Source organism: Aspergillus novofumigatus (assembly GCF_002847465.1).
Source record: "Aspergillus novofumigatus IBT 16806 chromosome Unknown P174scaffold_6, whole genome shotgun sequence".
Lineage (NCBI taxonomy): Eukaryota > Fungi > Ascomycota > Eurotiomycetes > Eurotiales > Aspergillaceae > Aspergillus > Aspergillus novofumigatus.
In genome coordinates, this window is record NW_020194279.1 from 1,192,465 (window position 1) to 1,207,714 (window position 15,250).

General features: G+C 50.6%; 5 protein-coding genes across 5 annotated transcripts; all 5 read left to right on the top strand.

Moving 5' to 3' along the window:
- Window positions 1–1,111: 1,111 nt before the first annotated feature.
- On the top strand, window positions 1,112–3,100 carry P174DRAFT_453008 (uncharacterized protein; the record flags this gene model as incomplete). Its single annotated transcript, XM_024829126.1, has 1 exon — window positions 1,112–3,100. The coding sequence occupies one exon, from the start codon at window positions 1,112–1,114 to the stop codon at window positions 3,059–3,061; it is 1,950 nt and encodes a 649-aa protein (XP_024680321.1). The 3' UTR covers window positions 3,062–3,100.
- An 866-nt stretch (window positions 3,101–3,966) lies between these two features.
- Window positions 3,967–5,436, top strand: P174DRAFT_505763 (glycoside hydrolase family 18 protein; the record flags this gene model as incomplete). Its single annotated transcript, XM_024831277.1, has 5 exons — window positions 3,967–3,989; window positions 4,025–4,146; window positions 4,201–4,251; window positions 4,340–4,505; window positions 4,567–5,436. The coding sequence occupies 5 exons, from the start codon at window positions 3,967–3,969 to the stop codon at window positions 5,252–5,254; spliced, it is 1,050 nt and encodes a 349-aa protein (XP_024680322.1). The 3' UTR covers window positions 5,255–5,436.
- A 1,260-nt stretch (window positions 5,437–6,696) lies between these two features.
- Window positions 6,697–9,378, top strand: P174DRAFT_247690 (putative MFS transporter). The gene is made up of 4 exons (XM_024821447.1): window positions 6,697–6,798; window positions 6,889–7,148; window positions 7,202–9,010; window positions 9,075–9,378. Exons 2-4 carry the CDS (start codon window positions 6,950–6,952, stop codon window positions 9,260–9,262), a joined length of 2,196 nt encoding a protein of 731 aa, XP_024680323.1. The 5' UTR covers window positions 6,697–6,798; window positions 6,889–6,949; the 3' UTR covers window positions 9,263–9,378.
- Window positions 9,379–10,103: 725 nt separating this feature from the next.
- On the top strand, window positions 10,104–10,894 carry P174DRAFT_247760 (uncharacterized protein). The gene has a single exon (XM_024821448.1). It carries the CDS (start codon window positions 10,221–10,223, stop codon window positions 10,653–10,655), a length of 435 nt encoding a protein of 144 aa, XP_024680324.1. The 5' UTR covers window positions 10,104–10,220; the 3' UTR covers window positions 10,656–10,894.
- A 121-nt stretch (window positions 10,895–11,015) lies between these two features.
- On the top strand, window positions 11,016–15,088 carry P174DRAFT_422888 (putative sensor histidine kinase/response regulator; the record flags this gene model as incomplete). The annotated part of the gene is made up of 5 exons (XM_024825085.1): window positions 11,016–11,380; window positions 11,456–11,600; window positions 11,671–12,956; window positions 13,023–14,764; window positions 14,814–15,088. The coding sequence occupies 5 exons, from the start codon at window positions 11,016–11,018 to the stop codon at window positions 15,086–15,088; spliced, it is 3,813 nt and encodes a 1,270-aa protein (XP_024680325.1).
- Window positions 15,089–15,250: the final 162 nt, after the last annotated feature.

Below are 15,250 nucleotides of genomic sequence, written 5' to 3' on the forward strand. Positions count from 1 at the left end.
CCAGAGATCTTATCAACATCAGATAGGGTTTTTGGGCTTGTCTAGTCCCCGGGCAATAGGTACCGCGGGCACTAGGTACCGCGAAACCTGTATTAAGGGCCTAAATTATTGAAAATTGTCACTGGATACCTTTCAAGTAACACGATAATAGTACAATCGGTTGATTGAAGAGTCGCCTGTATTATCCTTTTATGAGGAATATGTCGTTGTCCAAAGACTTTTGACTCTTGAGTGAGATGGTGGCCCATAGATAAGATGCGCGGTAGACGTAGATAGTAATCATCATCACGATATATCATCGTTCCATGCATCGCGTACCAGAAAAGAGGTAAAAGGCAAATCGATGTCCTGCAGTTCGCCTTGCATCGAGGTCAGGAGGGGTCACTGATTTGAGTGGTCTTTGCAGGCAAGCCTCTGATCGACATACTCGATGAACCATTCTTCAACCAGCTGCAGCAGCTAGTTGAGTTTCTTGCGTTATGCCATGCCTGAATTGGCTTGTATAGTTCGGACATGTGGCTGAGTTGCTTCGCTCGCTAGCGGAAAGGAGCTTCAGTGGGTACAAGGAGCTTAATTCTGCTTTCTATCACCCTGCAAACCCTTCGGCCAAGTGGTGCTGGGGAGCGGGGTCTCTCTGAGGTCCAGGGCTGAAGCAAGTATTTGGCTTGAACATCTGTTTATTCTGATGTTTCACTGGGTGAAGTGTCTCTCCAGACACCAGTGGGAGTTGTTGCCGAGTAAGGATGTTTAGTCTATATCGTTCCGGCCAGCCTGTCGCCGTGTTTGATATCTCTCTTCTTTCCTGCCTCAGCAAGAGGACTTCACCAATACTTCTGTCTCGTCCCATAAGTTAGAAATTTACTGCTATGATGTCTTTGATGATTGCAAGAAGTCAACATGACCCTGTCATAGGTGATGCTAGGCCAAGGGCAAACAAGGCTGGATCACATGAATCTAGGTACAGTTCGCTTCCAGGGATCTGAGCAACCAGTATTCACTACTGAGTTTCTCTTCTTCCTCCAATACAACACTAGAGTATCTCTCCCGAAATGCTTCAATATTGACCCTATCTGGTTATCCCTCATTCTCTTCTCGTTTGTCAACTAACAAGATGTACTTCTTCCCACACGCCAGTTCGCCAGCATATGAGCATCTGAAGTTTCCAAAACAAAAGACCCCAAGTCCTAGGAAGCAACAATTTCAGACGGAAAACGAGTCAACACATACTCGGAATTCCTCCACAGGCATATCAGTATACAGCATTGAGTCCAAAGAGGTACCGATTTGGTTCAGTGTGTTCTTCGGAAAGCCTAGTTTGCTGTCGCCCCAGTTGGACATTGCCCGATTTAATGCTAAAATTTCAGAGCGGGTCTTTGAGCCTTCGAGCACACCTGCTAACAGTCCCTTCAAATCATCTTCCAGAACGAGCGTCTCAAGTAACGTCTCCCTGCCACGGCCCGGTCTGCTTGAAGAACCACCAGTTGTCCGCGCTCTACTCTCCTTGTGCCGTTCCTTCGAAGGTGAAATACTGAACTGCGTGACAGAAGGTTGTACGATATGCGAAAAGGGTCCAGCTCAATCGCTAGTACATCGTCCGCTATGCGCTACTCGATATGGCTATGTTGAACTATCAGATTTTGTGGAGATGCACAAGCTGGTCTCGACTGTTGCGTCTCATACAACGCATATCACCAGAAGGGACGAAATCGATTGGAGCGTTGGAGATGTGATGAGCGACAGACCATACATCTGCGCATTAGCAGTTCCTGTTTGTTCTTCCGAAGGAGAATGCCATAGAGCAGCCACAAAAATGATGCAGACGTACATTGAGGGCATTAGAGACGGAAGCATTAAGTCAAAGGCTCTGGACGAACTCGAGACCCCGGAGAGCTCGAGTTTACCACAACGCCGCAGTATGACTTCGCATCGCAGCTTTCGAGTCAATACCGCAAGAAACGAAGATTATTCTGGACGCACGCTTTGCCTCAGAAGCCCATCAATCGAGACTCTCGGGAGCCCAACTGCTCAGCCCTACAAGATTGGAGCTACCATGTTTGTTGGAAGACCAAGTCTGCAGCTCAGCGGCACCCCGCAACGTGGTCAGCTAAGCTGTTCAGTCTTCTCCTCTACCTGGTCAGGCCCTGCCCTTCCTGGAGTCGCCAAGAACGAGGCAGATGACGCCGTTGTCTATTGCCGTATTGCAGGTTTTTATGAGCATCATATTCTTAGCTCCGCGAATTATCGTTGCGCAGTATGTTCTGAGCTCGCGCCAGCAAGGAGCTTGGTGCATCGGCCTCTACTCTTTGTCCAAACTCATAGATCCGGCTTGCAGAATGAGTCTGAGCGGCGGCTGATCGTGAAGCTCTCTCAGTTTGTACAAGGGCGATGGTCGTACCCGGAGATGAACGCTGTAATGGGAGGCACAACCGACGCTCATGTTTTCGACCTGGTTGTACCAATCTGTGAAAGCAATACGATTTGCGCAGAAGTGGCTAGAACTTCTGCCCGCGAGTTTGTCAAGCTACTATTACCTTCCGACGTGGCACTTATTTTCCCTTGTTTAGACCCAGACACTGATCTCTCCTTGATGGAAGATGAGACGGTCAGTGACTATGTCTACAAGCCCGAAGACGCGGAGGTGTTAGTCCACAGAATCGGATGCGATCTGCTGACAATGACCGGCGAAGAACGAGACGAGGATCCTATGGATTGTTCATTGACCATTACCAAGCTCCGACGATGGTACGAACTCGCTTTTGAGGAAGAAGAGGCCAAACGCCTGTACCTCGAAGAGATTGGGTACAAGAGAACCGGCGACCGCAGTGAATCAGACAGCGACGACAGCGAAATCGATGACGATATTGTCTGGATCTACGCTCTGAATGATCCCGACGAGTCTTCCTCGCGAAGAAACAGCGCCCGGTTGTCTCATCGTGAACTGGCAAGGCAAGACTCGACTATCAGAAAGTTTGAAAACCTTTCACTCTTCCAGCCCACACTCAGTCTCGAGTTTTGGAAAGTTTGGGAAGCTATGAAGTCTTCGGATCACAAGCATGGCTAGGAGTGCTCAGACGATGAAGTCTCGGAAAACAATAACTGCACTAATTGGCACTTTCCTCGTATCATCGTATGCTTGGACGAAGATAGTTGAATACGATTCGGACATACCAAATTTGGAGCATGTGGGCCATGCGTAACAGACCGACGTGCAAGCGAGAGGAAAGTATTTGCTGCAGACAGAGGACAAAGAACAAGTATTTACCCTTGTCGTCTCTACAAGCGGATCGCTCATTGAAGCTATTTTGGGTAGCCGGGACTGAATTCTGAGATGCTCGATGCCCGGCATGGCGTCCGTTCTTCGAAGCTTAGGCCCTTAATTACCCCATCTCTTTGTTCAAACTTAAGGCAGATATCTCGATCATCAAAGGACTCTGGACTCAAGGAAACGAAACGAAACTACAACAGAACGATATGGCAAGAAAATTGATGCACCATTCGGGATAGTCAATATCCAGGAGTGGGTACCAACCAGACTTTCTCAATAGAACGAGCATCTGCTTTAAAGCAAATCTATTCTTCAAAGTGTCTTTTATTATGTCGCTTCTGTCCGAGGCTTAAACCGAGACGCCTCCGAGTTGGGGGCGGTTAGTGGTCAGTTGCATCGCAAGGCTGACAACCACGAACCACCTTGGGGCCGATGGCGTTTGTTTCTTCAGACATTTACACCACAGCGTATCCTAGATGCTAAATCTGGATTCAAAATGGGGACTTAGGCGTATTTGGAGACAACCAACAATGGGGGTTGTATCAAAGCACGAGGCGCAGCTCGAGAGTCCAGTCTGAGATGCCGCAGATACGAATTGTATACTCCGTATCCAGGATTCCTTCTGTTAGTGTTGTAAAGGATTATATAAAAGTGTTTCGGTGCTGTAAAGATTGATATAGAGTTGTATATCCTTGAACTTCATGAATAGACAAGCTGAAGTGTGGTGTGTGTTTTCCCTGGCTTTACTGGATATAGCAGGTCCTACACAATGCTATCAACTAGCAACCTCCTCTACTCGATAGCAGCCTTTGCTGCTGTATTTGACTGCGCCTACTCCCTGTTGGATACCAGTTCCTCATCCACCGTCGCCGTGTACTGGGGTATTTGAGCTTCCTGCGAACTATAAGCGACAAGATGCTGATTATCCCACTCAGGTCAAAATTCTGGAAACACCGGTCAACAACGTTTGAGTTATTACTGCGATAGTACGTGCTGCACGAGTTCGTTCATTGGTTAGCAATATACAGGCTGACTAAATCCCAGATCCGAATATCGATGTATGGTGATGACTAGATCGATCTGATAACTATGAGGAAGCTTACGTGCAGCAGGTGTTTCAACTGGCCTTCGTTACACGAATTTCTGGTGCAGCTGGTCTGCCAGAACTCGACTTTGCCAACCAGGAAAGCCAGTGCACTGTATACCCTGGCACGAATCTCCTAGATTGTCCTCAGATAGGGTGTGTCACATTCTGCGAAGTGGCGCTGATGGGTAGACTAACAAAACATCCTCACTCTCAGAGAAGATATCAAACGATGTCAGCAAAAAGGAAAGACCATCCTTCTTTCTATCGGCGGAGCAACATCAACAGAACAGGGTTTCGCTTCCGAGGCAGCAGCCATCGAAGCCGCCAACAAGATGTGGCAGATCTTCGGACCCGTCAACGCGGATAACCCGGCATACCGACCATTCGGAGATGCAGTCATCGACGGCTTTGACTTCGATTTCGAGACCAGAGTTACAAATATGGTGCCCTTTGCCAATCAACTGCGCCGTTTGATGGATACATCTGCGGGCAGAAAATACTACCTGACTGCTGCGCCGCAGTGCGTGTTCCCCGATGTAGCAGACCAGGAGATGCTGAATGGGGCAGTTGCGTTTGATGCGATCTGGGTGCAATTCTACAACAATTACTGTGGCGTGAACGCATTTTCTTTTGGCACAATGCAGCAGGGCGCTTTTAACTTTGACCTATGGGACGCATGGGCTAAGAGCCAGTCCAAGAACAAGCAGGTTAAGGGCTTCATCGGTCTGCCGGGAAATGTGGCTGCAGCTGGAACTGGCTATATTGGTGCTGAACAGCTCAGGGAAGTTGTCGCTTGGAGCAAGGCATTCTCGAGCTTCGGAGGTATTATGGTATGGGACGCAAGCTCGATGTATGCGAATCAAGGATATCTTGAATCGGTAAAGGCGACGCTCATGGGATGAGATGGATGATCTTGCGTTTTTTTGGCCGTATGTATACATAAGAAGATGTTCATTTGACGACTGGCCCATATCAAAAGCCGATGTACATAACCTACGATGTATATAACCTATCTTCCTGTTGATGGTCTAGTTTTTTGAACTTTTGCTTCATCTCGCTTCGGCCGACAGCAACGAATGCGATGACGACATTCTATTTTCAGCGCTTCGAGCGTTGTTGATGATAAAACCGAGGCTGATCTGTCTACTGACCTCGACGATGGCAGGGTTCATATGACACAGGACAACCAATCACTTCACGAAGGCAGACTCAGGGTTTTACCTTATTGAGCCCTCCACGCGAAACCTGCCTGCAGGATGACGACAGCGCGCAGCACCAACTATCGAGTGTACTAGAACGTGCGTCTTTAAAGTGTATTCGTGGAGAGCTTCTAGCATGGCGATGTATGCTCTGTTTGGCATCTTGCAAAACAAGCGCGTCCATAACTCGCATTAGTAACGCATATGATGCCCTCTCCAGCGCAGTTGACAAAAGAACCTTGACAAACCGACTGAGGGATTCGTCGTCGAATGCAGAATACAAGATGTGGACATAAACTGTGTTTCTTTGTTCCCCTCATAGCTGTGTTTCAAGGTTGGTAACACTGCGGCGGTCATATGCTTTAAAGTTTCGGGCTGAAACAGTGTGCACTGCGCACCTCGCACCTATTTTCAGATTGACAAACAAGAGGAAAGCCAACAACTTTGGATGATTGTCCAGAGAGATGCAAGAAGTCACCAAGGTCATCTGCGGTGTCAGGTGGCGCAAATCAGAGGCATCAATCCAGCCCAGAGAATCGGTGGGCTGAAATGTGATGACCGTTATCAAGTAAGCGGTGACACCTGATGGCAGATCTTCGAGGCTAAAAGACTAGAGAAAGTAGTTCTTACACCGGCGTTACCCAAAGGAATTCTGCCGTCCTATCATAGGACATGTTCTCCACTGATTACGAGCCTAAAGTTGATGTGCGAAGATGTACCCCGCGGTTCCTCTCTCACCGCCTGGAAATAACCAATACCATACGCCAAACTGACCATGAGACAGGCTCCATCATCCGCCTCAGATTTGCTACAATCTGAACGCCATCATCCACACTTTTTCCGTGTGATGGTCTGGGCATCAAGCTCCGGTCCTCTTGTCCTCGAGCTTCACCGACTCTCAATGTCCACCTGTCGTTTCCGCGGACTCCCCATATTAATCGCTCTTCTCCCTCATTCCTCTTTCTTCAATCTCATTCTTTAAATTTTCTTATCCATTCCTCCCTTCAGCGATGCCTGTCAGCAATCGTTGCTCAGGTGCTCTCTCCGGTCTCTGCTCGTAGGCCGTGATCTGACCCCTAGCTTTAGGGAAGGTCATCTTGCTTTCACATTCTCGAGTTACGGCAAATCAAGCAATTCAAGAGCTGCAGAGCTCGGGTCTAGACTGTTATCGTAGCATTTCTCACATTCTAGTGGCGTTGTGCCACTATCTTGATTGTTCTGCAACAATCAGCTCCTTGCTGCAACAGGTGATTATAACTCATGGACTTGTTCCGCGCCGCTTTGGTTTTCTCACAATTCAAGCGAAGATCGAAGCTAACCATGTGTTTCTGTGTCAGGGTTTTCAGGTCCAAACCCAACGAGGAGCCCGAGGTGGTCTCCATCGTCCATCGGGTGAAGATGGCCGAGAACGAGACGTCCTCTGTCAACCCCCCAAGCGAACATCGTGAACCAGCGCAAGGCTTGATGAACAGGTTCTTCAGAAGGAGAGGGTCGGGAAAGGCAGAGTCCGAGGAGTCGGAGTCAGTCAATGACCGGAGCTATCGTTCGAAGGCGACTTTAGGGATTCTTAGCGACAAGGAGACGGATGAAGTGCCAGGTACGTTTACACGCCTGTCTGTGCCAATATTGAACAGTCCTGACGATCTCTAGGAACGGTGCTATTGCTCTCCTCGAATCGTAACGAACCATTGGGTCTGCGACACCAACAGCGGAGAACATCCGCATCTTCTCTACCTAATGTCATTCCTGGCTCTCGCTCTTCATCGCGCACGACGGCGCCCCAGCCGAAAAAGACGGCAGACGGTCAAATTGTCCTTAATCCGCAGCCAGATGACTCCGTCAATGACCCGCTGAACTGGCCCATGTGGCGGCGCGATGCTGCGTTGCTCTCCTTGGGCTTCTACTGCTTAATGGGAGGAGGAATGACACCCATTCTTGCTGCTGGGTTCAACCAAGTCTCTGAGAGCTACGGTGTGAGCACTCAGAAAGTAGCCTACACCACCGGGTTATACATGATGGGTCTCGGAGTCGGGTCGGTCATCATGTCACCGACCGCAATTTTATGGGGAAAGCGACCAGTCTATCTCCTAGGGGCTACACTCTTTGTCCTTTCTGCCGTGTGGTGTGCCTTGTCTCCAAATTACTCCAGTTTGGTGATTGCTCGGATTTTCCAAGGGATCGCCGTCAGTACTGTCGAGTGTCTTCCCTCGGCCACTATTGCCGAAATCTACTTCCTGCATGAGCGAGCATATCGTGTTGGCATCTACACTCTTCTCCTTCTCGGTGGCAAAAACCTCGTGCCTCTGGTCAGCGCTGCTATTATCGGCCGTATGGGATGGCGTTGGGTGTTTTGGATTGTCGCAATTATTGTTGGTGCTTGTCTCGTCCTCCTCTTCTTTTTCGTTCCTGAAACGTTCTGGGATCGCACTCCGCGTCCTCGTCGCTCTCACAAGCGTCCTCATATGATACGGAACGTATCGGACCTTCTCCGGGGTCGACAACTTCACCACCGTCTAGAGAACCCAGCCTTGAATGGAGACGCTATCTCACCTGCTCCCAGAAAGTCCAACAAGGGTCACGTCGGCTTTGTGGAGGATCAAGATCAGGAAGGAAACCCGGCAGATGAGAAGGAAAGAACTCTTGAAGACCACGACCGGATATTGCCATCCGAGACGCCAGCCGAGCACAACGATCAGTTGGTCTTGGCGGATCCCGAGAAGCACGATGCGTCCCTACAAATACCTGCTCCAGCGGTCACTCGTGAGTCGGACTCTCAGCGCGATCTCGAATCTGCTAGGCAACCTGCTGTGTCACCCGCGCGTAGCGAATCCGTGGGTTCAGCCGTACCACTGCCTCCGTCCCAGGTGTATACCAACCGACTACGAGAGAAACCTCAAATCCCCTTTACGCATTATCTGCGAGTCTGGAACGGGCGAATTTCGCATGATAAATGGTTACGAGTCGCCATGCGACCGTTCATTCTGTTCGCCTACCCGGCTGTTCTCTGGTCATCAGTAGTGTATGCACTGTCGGTCGGATGGCTTATCGTGCTGTCCGAGTCTGTGGCGCATCTTTACCAGGGCCCGCATGGTTACAACTTCACACCTCTACAGACAGGCCTGATTTATATCTCTCCCTTTGTCGGCGGTCTCTTAGGAACCGCGGTTGCCGGTAAAGTATCCGATGTGATTGTGCGATTCATGGCCCGGCGCAATGGAGGCGTCTACGAGCCCGAATTTCGTCTTGTGATGGCAATCCCTATTGCTCTATCGACTTCGGCGGGATTGATGGCATTCGGATGGAGCACGGAGGAGAAAGATTCCTGGATCGTGCCTACGATCTTCTTCGGTCTGATTTCATTTGGATGCTGTCTCGGCAGCACGACATCGATCACTTTCTGCGTGGATAGCTACCGGCAGTATGCCGGAGAGGCCTTGGTGACACTGAATTGGAGTAAGAGTAGGTCTTTGATCTCCCTTCAGTACAGTAAAGAGGACGGAAAGCTAACGAATTCTGATCTTAGACGTGTTTCACGGCCTGATTTTTTCGTTGTTCATTGTCGACTGGCTTGAGGCCGATGGCGCCCGGACGGTATTCCTCGCACTCGGTGGCATTCAACTTGGATGTTTGTTTTTCACGATACCCATGTACATCTATGGCAAGCGAGCTCGAATGTGGACGGTACGGAAGTGTCTGATGGAGAAATTTTGAGCGACGACAGTTATCAACTGGCACGATAATTGCTCAGATGTACAAGTTATGATTGATATACGGAAATTAGCTTAGACGAAGACCAAGCATCATTGAAATGAGAGTTATTCTGTTATCCCTTGCTGTGGTCTGCACAGGCAGATGATCTGCGTCACTCGCCACATGTGTCTGTCAGCCACTGATCTGCCAGTCCCACTAGTAGTCCCATCGCATCGCATTCTGGCCGCCACGCTATGGTCCGTGTCGAACAAGACTCGTTGGATGAAACGGCCAACAATCAGAATGAGAAGAGGCCTTCCACAGTCTCCACAGGATCATAGTGACACCAGACTGATGGTAGCGGCTTCTGCAGATCAGCTTAGTTTAAGATCTTATAACTACGTAGCATTGACCATACTATTAATAGTGATAATAATATTCCGAGGTTCAACAGTGGCCAGTACACTTTTGTGCCTACATAGCTCCTGTGGCCACAGCCCACCGCCCCGCATCAACCTCCTACTATCTGCGCTGCCCTGATTCCGCAGCTCAAGCTCTGACTGGCGGCTTCTCAGGCCGGGAAAAGAATGGTCACCAATCAGAAGGTTCACTGCAGCCCTTGTGTTACCAGAAGAGGACTGGCTCATGGCAGGAAACAAGGAACCAAGATGGGGGAATTGACTAATAGGGTAAGACAAGGTACCTACGTAGGTACAGTACCTAGGTTCCTTGGTGGGAGATTTGGTACCTTATCATTAATTATTAGTCCCTATTGCTGGCTATTGTCGCTGTGCCTTTAAACAATCCCTGGAAGACTGGCCCTGTGAGTGTCCCCGGCCCATGGATAATGGGCTCCATCAAGGGCAGTTTGTGATAATCTTGGAGAGTGGCGGATTTTGATTGACGGACTGGCAGATATTCAACCCCAGTCCCTTGCACAAGTGTCACATCCAATCTGTTCAGTTCATCTTGTCCCGAAATGGCCATGGGCCCATGTCATATAACTCATGTTATTCTTATTATGATGACGATGATCGTGATGGGGATTACTCATAACTTCAGCATAATTCCTCCTTTGAGTGATCACTGCCCGATCCATACCCTTGAGGCAAAACTGGGATGGTCAGACGGATGTCAATGGTGGAGTAGAAACGGTTTCGAGCATTTGCCAGAGAATGTGTTGCGAATCGTCAAGCGAGGTGGTCAAATCTGTCGCATTCGCTGTGTAGCTATTCTATTATCTAAGGTATTTCCTTCTTCTACGAGGTGTTGCCTTTCATACTACAGATCCATTCTACCATCTCCCCTCAACAACCGCTCTCTTCCTTTTAAGCGGTTCAGTTCTCCTCCAGACCCCTTCATCGTCTTCCCCTCCCGCAAACTCGGGTACATGCCACTTTCGCAGATTCTGTAGTCAAAAAGAGAGCCAGGAAAAAAAGTTGGTTGCTGTGGCCCATCACTTTTTCTCCTACATCCAACAACCCTTTTCTCTCCTATCCTTGAATCTCAGTTTTCAAGCGCTCATCTACTCCTTTTTGTCCTTCGTAGGCTGCCTTCTGTCGGTCTCATCATTATTCCTGGCTGCTTAGCCTCTGTTTCTTGCAAGCTGCCACACCTTAAGCTGCCACACCCTATTCTGACGTCGACCTTACGCCCCAATCCTCTCTCATTGGGCCAAGAATGGATCTCGACGTTTGAAAATCGGTCCCGTCGGCTAATCTTCTTCTCCCTCCGTTCCTATCGTGATCACCGATCCGAACACCAACACTGAGTTATGGCATCGACATCTCGAAGTCGCCGAGATGACCATAACGCCAGTCGCAGAGCTCGCGAGCTCTATCGCTACTTTCAACCTGAACGTCTCCCTCAGTTAGACACTTTCAGTGTGAACAATGCTCCGATCGCCGATGATTTTCTCCCGCCAGCCACGGCGCAAGCCCTTGATGCCTCGATCCGTGTGCCCTCCCCCTTACCGCCGCCCCCACCACAATTATCACCACCACTGGCGACCACCGGGGAAGATTCTCCGTTATCGCCGGTGGTCCCTGATACTCTGGTTCTAGGCCAGAACAATGCTACTTTGACATCCTTTGCTCAGCTTGCAGCACTGCGTCTAAATGTGGAGCGTGTGATAATCAGGTACGGCTATTTTCCCTACTAGTTACAGTCGGGACGATCGATCATAGCTGATGGAATTTTGCTTCTGCATTACAGTGTATCCGATCGAGATTCGCAGTTCATTCTCGCCCAAGCAAGTCAGTCCCCGGTTGGTAGTGATGTCCGTGCTTATGAGGCTGAGGGAGATGGGATCTGGGATGGTTGCTTTACCCTGCCGTCCTGTGCTTGGGGAATGTGCGAGGTAGGTCTTTCCCAGCTGAGTTATTATTATTGTCTTTGTTATAGCGGCGACTGAATTCTGTCCGCTATAGGCTACGGTAGCACTTCCACCGTCTTCGAGAGATCCCAAAGAATACAGTTTCCTTGTGGTCAATGACCTGCAGGAGAGCGAGTCTTACAAGAACATCCCTTTCGTCACCGACGGACCTCGTTTTCGATTTTACGCCGGGACGCCTCTAACGACAGAAACGAAAATCAATATTGGGTGTTTCTTTGCGCTGGATACCAAGCCTCGCGATAGCTTTTCTGACCTTGAGAAGGAGATTTTTGGCTCGTTGGGAATGCTTATCATGGACTATCTACAGGTGAGCCGGCAGGCCTCGGAAGGAAGACGTGCAGCTCGATTGTCCCGGGGTCTGAGTTATTTCGTAGAGGGCAGTTCTAGCTTTGTCGACCCTCATCCCTCGTGTTCAGCCAGTTCTGCCCCTACGCTCAGTACTCCCGCGTCGTCCAGTACGAGGGCCCATCACCTCTCGGGCGGGTCCTCTCAGAGTTTCGAACTTCCCTCCAAACGCTCTCACAGCATCGATGCGCGCTCCAGCAGCTCGGTATCAGACTCAAAAGCCGACAACGGCGACCAAAACAATTCTTCCCGGCCGGACACACCACTCCCGGATTGGTGGGCGGGAAGCCGAACGGAGGGGCTGAAGTTAGACGAATCACATAGCAGCTCCTGGGCGTTTCGAAGAGCCGCTAATCTTCTCCGCGAAAGTCTCGAGTTGGATGCCGATGGTGGTGTCATATTCTTGGAGGTCAATAATAGCCACATGCTGGATTTCAAGACCGGAACTGATTGCTGGGGCGAGACCGGTCCCGCGGCTCCTGTATTAGCTGTCTCCACAAGAGACGAACCTTTTGCCCCAGGGCCGGGCTCGACAGTGCTGTATCCTGCTGCAAATCTCGACAGCGGGTTTCTGCACCAGCTGCTACGTCGATACACTAAGGGCAAGCTTTGGTCCTTTTGTCGAGATGGGATTCTCTCTAGCTCCGATGACGAAAAGCCGAACGGAATCCGCAGCATGAAACCCACCGAGCCGCCTCGGGGCAATGGCAAGAAGTGGAAACAAACGGAAAACGCCATGTTGAATCTCTTCTTTCCGAACGCGACTCAGGTCATGTTTGTTCCTTTGTGGAACGCTGCCAATTCCCAGTGGTTTGCGGGTTGCTTTTGTTGGAACACAATAGAGACGCGTGTCTTCAGCCCTTCTGTCGAGCTGAGTTCGGTTCTGGGCTTCGGATCATCCATCATGGCAGAGTGCAACCGGGTCCAGTCCCTGATCTCCGATCGGCAGAAGGGCGATTTTATTGGAAGTATCTCGTAAGTATTAGAAACAGAGAAAGCGAGCTTGGTTCATCGACCGGTCATTGACATAATTGCGTACAGACATGAACTTCGCAGTCCTCTCCACGGCATTTTGGCGGCCACCGAGTTTTTGCACGGCACAGACCTCGATGAATTCCAACTGTCTCTGCTTGAGACGATCAACGCGTGCGGTCGAACACTGTTGGATACAATGAATCAAGTCCTAGACTTCAGCAAGATTGTTTCCCTCGAGAGGACTTGGCGTCACCTCAAGAGGAACAAGACCTCACCTGCGGAATTGACGAGCATGGACAAGATCTCTGCGCATCTGGACACATTTATCACGACAGATCTTGCCGTCCTGGCTGAGGAGGTCGTGGAGGGCGTGTGTTTAGGCCATACATACGGACAGAAGTCGATGGCTTCCTGTGACCAGTCTGTCCTTTTACCGAACTCGGCTGCCACACTCTCACTTGCGCGGCGGAAGCCCAAGCCGGATACTTCAGCGGAGGTAGAAGTAGTGATGGATATCGAGCAGAACAACTGGGTGTATCAGACTCAACCGGGTGCGTTGCGGCGCATTATCATGAACGTCTTTGGCAATGCCATGAAGTACACCGAGGCGGGCAGGGTCTCGGTGCACTTGGAGGTCACCGAGGCGTCCGAGAGCCGGTTACGCCGACATGGTGTGGAAGAACTTGTGACCTTGACCGTTTCAGATACGGGCAAAGGCATCTCGGAAGCGTTCTTACGGGGGCGTTTATTCACACCATTCGCCCAAGAGGATACTTTGGCGGTGGGAACTGGGCTGGGCCTATCGATCGTTCGAAGTCTCGTCAAAGCGTTGAACGGGACTATCAACGTCCACAGCCGGCCCGGTGAAGGCACGACGGTCAAGGTATCTCTTCCTTTAACACGCCCGGATCCAGAGGACAGTCTCGAGGACAGCCTGACTTCACCGTCCGTTCCGTCGAGACAGGACGACACAATGAACGAGGCCTGTTCACTGCGCGACAGCCATGGCGGCAGACGCGTTGCCATTCTTGGTATCGAGCCTGCTGATGCCCTCGAACATCGCTTCTGGTCCATCATTGCGCGCTACCTGACGGACTGGTACGGTCTGGAGCTGGTGTCCTCGGCGTCGCAAGAGTCCATCGACGTGCTTTTGGCAGACGAGGATAGCTTGGCGAGCATCTCAAAGGAGGCTGTCACTGGCATTCTCCCTTCGCTCTTGATCCTCTGCAACAAGTCAGTTGATTACAGCGCTATCCGGGCCGAGTGGTCACCGATTGCCGCTTTTGTGGGCATCATCCGTCGCCCGTGCGGTCCGCACAAGCTTGCCCGTTGCATTAGGAAATGCCTTGATAATGGACCACGTGGGGGCGTCACGTTGCCGCCGCGCATTGAACTTCCCGAACGACCCCGGATGAGTAATGGCAGCATCCCTTCGCCGTGCGCGGACTTGACCGAGGCAGATCCGCTTGCTGCGACCGGTGATCTTACTCCCGCCACCTCGTTTATGCCTGGGACCCTTTCCTCCTCCGAGGATTCGGGCCAGTCACAAAGTTCGTCCGATATTGCCGACGCACCTCATGGCAGCGATACCTCCATGTCGCCACTGCCCACACCGTCGGAGACGGCGTGCAAGCGCGTCGAGCGCAAGGCACGCATCCTTGTAGTGGACGATAATTCGATCAATCTGAATTTGATGTTGACGTTTATGAAGAAACGGGATTTGGAGGTTCTGGATTCTGCAGAGAATGGCAAATTGGCCGTGGACGCGGTGGAAAGGATGCAGCAGGGTTACGACCTTATTTTCATGGGTAGGCCGATCAACCCCAGATTAAACTGACATGCTGACGAAGAGGAAAGATATCTCTATGCCGGTTATGAACGGCTTCGAAGCCACGCGCGCCATCCGCGCACTGGAGAGAGAGCGCGATGGGTGTGGACCGGCCACGATCATTGCACTGACGGGACTGAGCAGTTCGCGTGACGAATCGGAGGCCTTCACGTCCGGAGTGGACTTGTTTCTGACGAAACCGGTGTCGTTCAAAGAGGTCTCCAGACTGTTGGATGAATGGGCGGAACGGGGTCTGCGGGATAGAAAGTACCTGTCCCCGTCCCCGTCCCCGTCTGCTTCATAACCTTATTTTGAATGCGGTTTATGACACGGACGGGTTTCATTACGGTCTTTGATTTCGGTTGATTGCATTGCATGACTATCTTGGCCTGCATCTTTTTTTTATTTTTTTCCTTTTTTTCCTCTTTTATGATGGGATACCCCTCTGTATACGGTTGGAGGTCGA

Coding starts and splice junctions, on each gene's coding strand:
- P174DRAFT_247690 (XM_024821447.1), top strand. CDS start 6,950: ATGGCCGAGAACGAGACGTCCTCTGTCAACCCCCCAAGCGAACATCGT. Junction 7,149..7,201: donor GGAGACGGATGAAGTGCCAG/GTACGTTTACAC, acceptor GACGATCTCTAG/GAACGGTGCTATTGCTCTCC. Junction 9,011..9,074: donor GACACTGAATTGGAGTAAGA/GTAGGTCTTTGA, acceptor TTCTGATCTTAG/ACGTGTTTCACGGCCTGATT.
- P174DRAFT_247760 (XM_024821448.1), top strand. CDS start 10,221: ATGGCCATGGGCCCATGTCATATAACTCATGTTATTCTTATTATGATG.